The sequence below is a fragment of the Hylobates moloch genome, unplaced genomic scaffold (assembly GCF_009828535.3).
Source record: "Hylobates moloch isolate HMO894 unplaced genomic scaffold, HMol_V3 SCAFFOLD_1, whole genome shotgun sequence".
Taxonomy (NCBI): Eukaryota; Metazoa; Chordata; class Mammalia; order Primates; family Hylobatidae; genus Hylobates; species Hylobates moloch.
In genome coordinates this window covers 232,441,987-232,451,094 of record NW_026652276.1, presented here as the reverse complement: position 1 = coordinate 232,451,094, position 9,108 = coordinate 232,441,987, and the positions used below count along the sequence as shown (strand labels likewise).

The window sequence follows — 9,108 nt, the reverse complement described above, 5'->3', positions numbered from 1 at the left end:
AATAATCAAAAGGATTCTTTATTATGTAGATTGTATCATAATTCATCAAAATAATTTTATAATAGTTAACTGCCATCCTGTCTTATAAATGACACCTTCTGAAGTTAAACATAATATAGATTCAGTTCTTTTAAATGATCTACTTACAACATACTAAACAAATAATAGAAGTTTTTTTTCTTTTAAAAGCACTATCTCCTATGAAGTCTAAGAAAGGAAATCATGACAAGTTCCTGATCAGATAAAAACCACTGCATCATTAAAGGGGATTAAAAAGAGGCATAAATAAATCTGAATAGAAATATCCATTTTCCTGGGTTTTATCCTTCTGTACAAGCCCAATTCTAGGGTTAAAATGATATTCTGGTTTGCCTCTGTAAGCAAGAAATTCCTTAACAGCAGCTCAAAAATGACCTTAATGTCTGGGTGAAACATACTTCTTCACCTGTGGACACTCAGAGCTCCCATCTCTGTCAGACGCGTGTCACCTCTGCTAACACACCCAGGCATCTCCGGGAGGACAGGGAACTGTCTTGTCATCCTCTCCAAGATGGCTCTGCTCTACCCAACCCAGGCTTTCCTAAAGCCCCAAACTCCACACAGGAGGCAACGCCTGATGAAGCAACGTTCCCGCCACAGCATCCACCTTAACCTTCCAAATGCCACTGCTGTGAAGAGGAGCCATCGCAGATCGCCATGGCAACAGAGCCCTTCTGACCCAGGGGATCCACCGCTCTCAGGCACTGTCCAACCGACACCTGGTATAGCCGATTGTTTTTCTGAAAAAAAAAAAGGTAGCAAGAAAAAAATACTGCCAATTACTGGCAAAACATGGAAATCCAGAGGAGATATGGAGCATTTAAGAATTCAGATTAAGGGATACAACAGTCCCCTCTTATCCAAAGATGAGTTTTCTGCTGTTTGTTATCTGCAGTACAGTACAATAAGATATTTTCTGACCGCAATCACAATTTATATTATAGTATATTGATTTGTTTTTATAGAGAAAACAAACAGGCTGTTGGGCTACGGCGATCCTCCCAGCTCAGCCTTCTCAGTGCTGGGATTACAGGCGGGAGCCACTGTGCAACCATGGTATGCTGTTCTTTTTTTGAGACGGAGTCTCGCTCTGTCCCCCAGGCTGGAGTGCAGTGGCGCAATCTTGGCTCACTGCAAGCTCTGCCTCCTGGGTTCACGCCATTCTCCTGCCTCAGCCTCCCAAGTAGCTGGGACTATAGGCGCCCGCCACCACGCCCGGCTTACTTTTTTTGTATTTTTAGTAGAGACGGGGTTTCACCGTGGTCTCGATCTCCTGACCTCGTGATCCGCCCGCCTCGGCCTCCCAAAGTGCTGGGATTACAAGCGTGAGCCACCGCGCCCGGCACATGGTATGCTGTTCTAACTGTTCCGTTTCATTTGAGTTATTGTTGTGAACCTCTTACTGTGCCTAATTGATAAATTTTATCACAGGTATATCTCTAGAAAAAAATACAGTATATATAGAGTTTGTACTACCTGTGGTTTCAGGCATCCACTTGGGGGGACCACTGTACTGCAGACTGAGAAGACCATCCCCAAGGTAGAAAATGAGTTCATCTGCCACACCCCTGACTCAACCTTGTGGGCCTCTGCACATTCTCCCAACATCACCGAGCCCTCCTTACCCCAAAGGTCCACTGCTGGGATCCTCCTGACCCGTGGCATTTCATGAGCCGTGGCGGGTCTGATGAGCGAGTCTCTGACATATCTAGACAAAGGAGACTATTTAAAACCAATTCATGCTCTTCATTATAAATCCAGATCTAGAGAAGAAAAATAAAATAAAATTTAGATAACAAATTTTAGGACTGAACAACACTTTGTATATTCTTCCACATATTGATTCTGTAAGGTCTCAAAGCAGAAACAGACCAATGCACTAGACTTACAGGGAAGCAGATTTCAACTTGGTTCATTCCACTGCAGATAGCTAAGGCAGGAGAAAGTGAGGTGCTATTCTCGGAAGAAATCTAAGCAGTGGCTGAATTTTGTTCATTGAATTTGACTGAATTAACTCTTTTCCAATTTTAGGGTTTAAAAATTACATAACTAACTCTCTTAATTCTTGGACTGTGTAGGTGATAGAGGAGCCCGACAAGCCTCTGGCTGACCCTCTGGAGACAGACAGAAGGGCACAGGGCTGCCATTTTCATCGATTCCTCATCGGTGGGGCAGTCAGGAAGTGCACAGGCTGAATACACAGATTATCTTCAGGAACACAACTGGGTGACATGGCAAGTGCAATGAACGACTCACTCTCCAACATGTGCCATCACTACGCTCAAAAGGAATCTATTCTCTTCTGTTCTCCTATTTACTCATTGCTTCAACTTATAGAACCCAAATGGATGTGTGCGCTGTTCACTAATATGAAGACCCTCGATCAGAGTCATAAGGAGCTGTGAGAGAATTTTCTGCAACACTGCTATTGTCTCATAGCCTGTGTGTCCAATAAGGGAGCTACTGGCCACATGCAGCTATTGTACACTTGAAATGTGACTAGTGGCTACAGAATTAGCACAACTATGCAGTGACAACACAGTACATTTAGAATAGGATAACTAACTCCATCACCCCAACTTATATTTTCTGGAACAAATTTCAGCTCTCATCTCACTGTGACCAACACCACTGAAATTGCATCACTGCAATTTTAATACTTCCACAACATTGCCACCTCTTCTACCCAGAAGATGCACAGAAATCCCTTTTTTTTTTTTTTTGAGATAGAGTCTCACTCTGTCACCAGGCTGGAGTGCAGTGGCACAATCTTGGCTTTCTGCAACCTCTGCCTCCCAGGTTGAACCAATTCTCCTGCCTCAGCCTCCTGAGTAGCTGGGATTACAGGCACGCACCAGCACACCCAGCTAATTTTTTTTTGTATTTTTAGTAGAGATGGGGTTTCACCATGTTGGTCAGGCTGGTCTTGAACTCCTGACCTTGTGATCCACCCACCTCATCCTCCCAAAGTGCTGGGATTACAGGCATGAGCCACTGTGCTGGGCCCCAGAAATCCCTTTTAAACTACATTTTCAACACATGTATCACCTGAGACAGTGGGCATGAACTCTTCTGGTAGAACGTTTGATGAAATTTCACAGCATACATTATTTACCAAAAAGCCCAAGTGGCTTTTTTTTTTTTCATTTCTGAGTGACACCAACCCACCACTAAAATAGAAATGAGACACTACAATTTATGAGATTAGACTGCTGTTACATTATGCTATTTTATCAGACACAAACAAGTTTGAAATTACTGTTCTAAACCGAAGTAAGTTATTTACTGATTTTTAGGTCCGTTTTAATATTATTTAGGAGACATACATAAGCTGAAATTAAATTATGTGAATGGAATGAACTGGAATTCTGTAGTGCTTCCCTTGGCCATTTCTAACAAATTCCTATGGCTCGTAAGTCACAATTTATTCCCTATAATATTAGAAAGTACAAATAATGGTGTAAACAACTAAAATGCTTCACGACAACGAGCCGAGGTGGGAAACACATACAAAGGAGACGAAAGTAGCTGACTAAGGTGTCATCTAAGGCCACTCTCATCCTTTTAACCCATTGATGCCGGAGGTTGCAATTTTTTTCGGTGAAAAATCAGACCCTGGCGATGACCTTGAGCACTAGGAATATAGTTAACCCCCATAAGCTTAGTGTTCCAATAATGGAACACTACACATAAATGGATTAAGAAAAGCCAGAATAGTAGACACTGATGTCCTCAGGAGTGACTGCCAGCAGCTTCCCTACACTGGAAGCCGCCTTGCAAGCACTGGCTGTGAGCCCCAAGGCGTCACTCACCTGATTTGGGTCACTGTAGTCACAGGTCTTAAGCACCACGAGGCCTCCCTTCTGACTTGGGCGGCCCTGGGCCACCAGGCATTTGTTGGTCTGGAGGTGATAGAGCTGTAAGAGAAGGCACGCGACAGCTCAGAATGTGGGAAGCAATCCCAGAGATGCCTCCCAAGCCTGGAGGTGGTTCCAGGCAAAATGTGAAAGGTTATTCCGGAGGTACGAATTCCAAAGCTCATAAAAATATATGCATTTTTAATTCCTAAGTTCTAGCCTCAGAACACAGGAGCATCAAGATAGACAAAAGTTATAACTCCAAAAGTTATTAGCAATTTTAACCTGCAGACAGTGTCAGCTAGGAATTCTAGCTACATATACATGTTTAGTAATCTATAGCAGATGAAGGAAATTAAAATGTCATCCCTGCCCTAAAGAACCTTCAAATGAAGTCAGGGATATAAGAACATGTATAAAAAAGTACACAGTGAAATGCAATATGCGTGCTACACTGGAGATACACAGGTGACAACTATCACAGAACTGCGAGGGCGAGACAAACAGCAAGAAGTAATAATGTTAAGGGATCAACTACATGGGCACACACTGCTCTCTCTTACTTAAAAACACCCAGCATCAAGATGTTTAGTATTAGGTGTTTTTCTCTTATTATAGGGTAGAGAGAAGAGGAAGCAGGAAAGCTCTAGGCTTCCTCCTAGCCACTGAGTGAGAGTTGCCACTGTTCTGGGAGAAGTGCCTTCTTCATAAAAGAAAGGACACTGGGCAACACAGACAGTATCTGCCCTTAGCTTTTAGAAGCCAACTCTTTAAGAGATGACTCAGGAGAAAGGGATGATTTTATGGCCAGACCCCTACAATTTAACGGTGACTATATAACTGTAATGAGTTTAAGACACAAAGACAGCTAAGGAAATGTGGTTGATCAATGTGCTTTCTGCTGAGCTCAGATGACTTCTGGGAACACCAGGTGTGAAATCCATGTCCCCACTCTGACCCTCACTACTACCTCTGCTCTATCTGTGACTTGGTTCCCAGAGCTAAGAGCAAACAGCAGATCACTGCCCCATTTCTCCACTTGTTGGCCTGGCCTCTGACACATGAAGTTGACACTTCCATGGCCTCTGTCCGGGGTGTATTCCCATATGCCTCTGCGCTTTTAAAGAAAGCGTCACGTAACTCATCCTCACAGAAGGCAGCTATGCTGGCAAGGCAAGGATCTACACTTGAGGTCCTACACTTGCGTAGAGGAAGTTCCCGTAAAGAGAATATAATGAAAGGCAAGCTGAAGTCTGTCATTAGACTCTGTTAAGTCCACAGTGTCACCTGTCATAGCTTACGGACACCTCAAAACTTTTCACATCAAACGCTTTTCATAAGACACTTGGAAAAGACAGCTTTCTTACCCTTCCACGTTGAAGGACTTTGGGTCGTTTTGGCCCTCTATTGACAAAAATGGGTTGTTGGGGTTTGGCGTGGGACCCAGATATCTGCATCTCTGGGTATACATTATCCAAATACCATTTAAATGATTTACAGCCCAACTTCTTTCTCAGTTCCACACGCTCACTGATATTTCCATAGCTTTTTGTCTTCAGGTCAGGTCTTAAGGAAAAATACTGCTCCTGAATTTAAAAAAAGTAAAAATAAGAAAATCGAATTTTTTGTTAAAAATGATGATACAATTATATAGAGATTTTTTACGATTAAGTCCATTACTAACAATGATAATAACATGTACCTTAAACTGTATCTGAGAATCAATGAAACAGGCGTATATATGAGATCAGTGGGTCTCAAACTCGTGAGTCTCAGTAATCGATGTTCTTAAAAATTACGGAAAACTCCCAGGAGGGTCTGCGTGTGTGGGCTGTGTCTGTTCATATTTATCATACAGAAATTAAAACAGAGAAACCTACAAATTATTAATTCCTTAAAATAGTTAAAAACTCATTACAAACACAAAATGTAGTGAGAACAGTGACACTGCTTTATATTTTTGCAAACCTTTTTGCTGGCTGGCTGGCTTAAAACAAGTCAGCTAAATTCTCACATCTGCATTTAGCCTGTTGCAGTGTGTTGTTTTGGTTAAATATATGTATTTTTAAAATTACAACTTATATATAATTATGGGGTTAATACTACTCCAAAATTCAACAACTTTTGAAGTTTAGTTACAATGTGGGATATGAAATCATATTAAGATTTTTACACTGGTGCATTAAAATGTACTGGTCTATCGGCCGGGCGCGGTGGCTCACACTTGTAATCCCAGCACTTTGGGAGGCCAAGGCAGGCGGATCACTTAAGGTCAGGAGTTTGAGACCAGCCTGGCCAACATGGTGAAACCCCGTCTCTACGAAAAAATACAAAAATTAGTTGGGCGTGGTGGTGCATGCCTGTAATCCTAGCTCCTTGGGGGCTGAGGCTGCAGAATCACTTGAACCTGGGAGGTAGACGTTGCAGTATCACTTGAACCTGGGAAGTAGAGTTTGCAGTGAACTGAGATTGTGCCACTGTACTATAGCCTGGGTGACAGAGTAAGACTCTGATTCAAAAAAAAAGATAAATAAAATCTCCTGGTCTGTCTTGCTCTCTGAATGATCTTCCACCCGTTTTCGTAACAGTGTGCATTAGTCATTTGGAAAACACTAGTCCACTGGATTGTACTGTTCTACCAAATATTGAAAAATTTCACTATACAATATCAAAACATTATATATAAGACCACTGATCTCAGTAAATTTTTTTTGAGATGGAGTTTCACTCTTGTTGCCCAGGCTGGAGTACAATGGCATGATCTCGGCACACCACAACCTCCACCTCCCAGGTTCAAGTGATTCTCCTGCCTCAGCCTCCCAAGTAGCTGGGACTACAGGTGTGCACTACCACGCCCGGCTAATTTTGTATTTTTAGTAGAGACAGGGTTTCTCCATGTTGGTCAGGCTGGTCTCAAACTTCCGACCTCAGGTGATCCTCCTGCCTTGGCCTCGCGAAGTGCTGGGATTACAGGCATGGGCCGCTGCACCTGGCCAAGTAAAATTTTAAGTACTAGGAAGCTGTCAAGCTCCTGGTGGTAAATGTAAGTCTTTCAAAATTCTAATTTTCACTTGAGGGCTTGAATTTTATCATTTGCAACAAATACTGTCAGTTGTTTCCATTTTCATTATTTAGTTCGTTTTACCCAAATATGAGTAATTATGGTTTGTGAGTTAGTCATTCTTAACGTATAAAGAGTGTCCCTGGAGAGCAGTGGCTAGCTCCGCCCACAACGCAAACAACGCACAAGTGTTTTTCCTTGAACCAACCACCGTACTTCAGTACGCAGCAGAAGTGCTTTCTGTGTGAGCATGCGTACTCACACAGGATACTAAAAAGGCATATTGAGATTTACTAAAATTATTATATCAATGATATTCGGCAATGAAACTGACCTTTGTCTTCTGAGTGAGGCTGGTGAAGAATGCGGTGACTACAGTATAACTGGGTGCTGATGCCTCGATTTATGCTAAGGCACTAGCCGCTTTACTCCCCTGATTTTACACACTCAGTGCAATGTCAGCACGGTCAAAGAGGCAAATACTGTAGTAACCTGACTATGAAAATTACTTTAAACTGGCAGACCTCCTCAAAGAGTGGCTAGGACTGGGACCATGTGTTGAGAACTAAGGTAGCCAGTGATGATTCAGAGATGAGCATGGAATTAGACCTCAAAGTCTGGTCAAGGAGGGAGAGGGGAGATAAACAGTGCTATAGGAGAAGCACTGTGGAGTCCCTACTGCCCCCAAACACAGTGCACCACTGTGTCCCTGTCATTCCAGCACACGCTACATGTCTCTGTTGACATTTCCCTCATGGCGTGAAAAATTACTGTGCACTCTCTTATTTATCTTTTATCCCCCCAAAACCTAACACAGAGCCTGGCATACAAGAGGTACACAACAAATGTTTAAAAAATAACTATACACAAACACAGCAGCAGCCAGGCGTGGTGGCTCATGCCTGTAATCCCAGCACTTTGGGAGGCCAAGGCTGGCAGATCATCTGAGGTCACGAGTTCAAGACTACCCTGACCAAAATGGTGAAACCCTGTCTCTACTGAGAAAAACAAAATTAGCCAGGCATGGTGGCGCACACCTGTAATCCCAGCTACTCGGGAGGCTGAGGGTGAGGCAGGAGAATCACTTGAACCCAGGAGGTGGAGGTTGCAGTGAGCCGAGATTGTGCCATTGCACTTCAGCCTGGGCAACAAGAGTGAAACTCGTCTCAAAAAAAAACTTGTACCGTACCGTTCACAGCAGCATTTGTCATAACAGTCAAAAGTGGAAACAGGCCAGGCGTGGTGGCTCACGCCTATAATCCCAGCACTTTGGGAAGCTAAGGCAGGTGGATTGCTTGAGCTCAGGAATTTGAGACCAGCCTGGGTAACATGGCGAAACCCTATCTCCACCAAAATACAAAAATTACTCGGGCACGGTGGCGTGCACCTGTGGTCCCTAGGGAGCCGAAGTGGGAGGATCACTTGATCCTGGGAGGTGGAGGCTGCAGTGAGCCAAAATCACACCACTGTACTCCAGCCTGGGTGAGAGTGAGACTCTGTCTCAAAAAAAAAAAAAAAGTGGAAACAACCTAAATGTTAATCAGCTGGTGGATAAAGTAAAATGTGGTCTCTTCATACAATGGAATATTATTTGGCAATAAAAAGGAATGCAGACCCATACATGGAACGGCATGGATGAACCTCACAACACCGTGCTCAACTGAAGAAGCCGGACAGAAAAGACCACATAGTTTATGATTCCATTTGTAGGAAATATCCAGAAAATGCAAATTAAGTAGAGACAAGGAGTAGATTAGTGGTTGCTTATTGGTTGTCTAGGGCTGAGGCAGAGAGGGAGATTTTGGGGAGATGATCGAAGGCTATGGACTTCTTTTTGCAGTGATAAAATGTTCCAAAATCAATTTTTGGATTATACTTCGATAAATCGTTACAAAGAAAATATATAAAGTGACCTAAGGCAGAAGAGAAAGTGGGAAGTAATTCTAATGTGCCCTCTAACAGGGGAAGAAATGGGATTGGGTCACAACGAAGTCCAATGAGTAAAAGGAAAGGCCAGGCCTGGCACAGTGACTCACACACGTAGTCCCAGCGCTTTGGAAGGCCAAGGCAGGAGGATCGTTTGAGCCCAAGAGTTCAAGACCAGCCTAGGCAACATAGTGAGATCCCATCTCTAAAAAACAAAACTAAACA

At 43.1% G+C, this 9,108-nt stretch overlaps 1 protein-coding gene across 3 annotated transcripts in view; it reads right to left on the bottom strand.

The window, feature by feature from the left end:
- The window catches only part of GALNT11 (polypeptide N-acetylgalactosaminyltransferase 11), a 75,120-nt gene continuing 66,012 nt past the window's right edge, over nt 1–9,108 (bottom strand). For all 3 annotated transcript variants that reach the window (XM_032762268.2, XM_032762271.2, XM_032762270.2), the window contains 4 exons: nt 5,264–5,482; nt 3,852–3,956; nt 1,665–1,802; nt 1–779 (listed from right to left, as the gene is read on the bottom strand). In XM_032762268.2, coding sequence (XP_032618159.1) covers nt 648–779; nt 1,665–1,802; nt 3,852–3,956; nt 5,264–5,482 — 594 coding nt within the window. In that variant the 3' untranslated portion in view covers nt 1–647. The remainder of the gene's footprint in view (nt 780–1,664; nt 1,803–3,851; nt 3,957–5,263; nt 5,483–9,108) is intronic.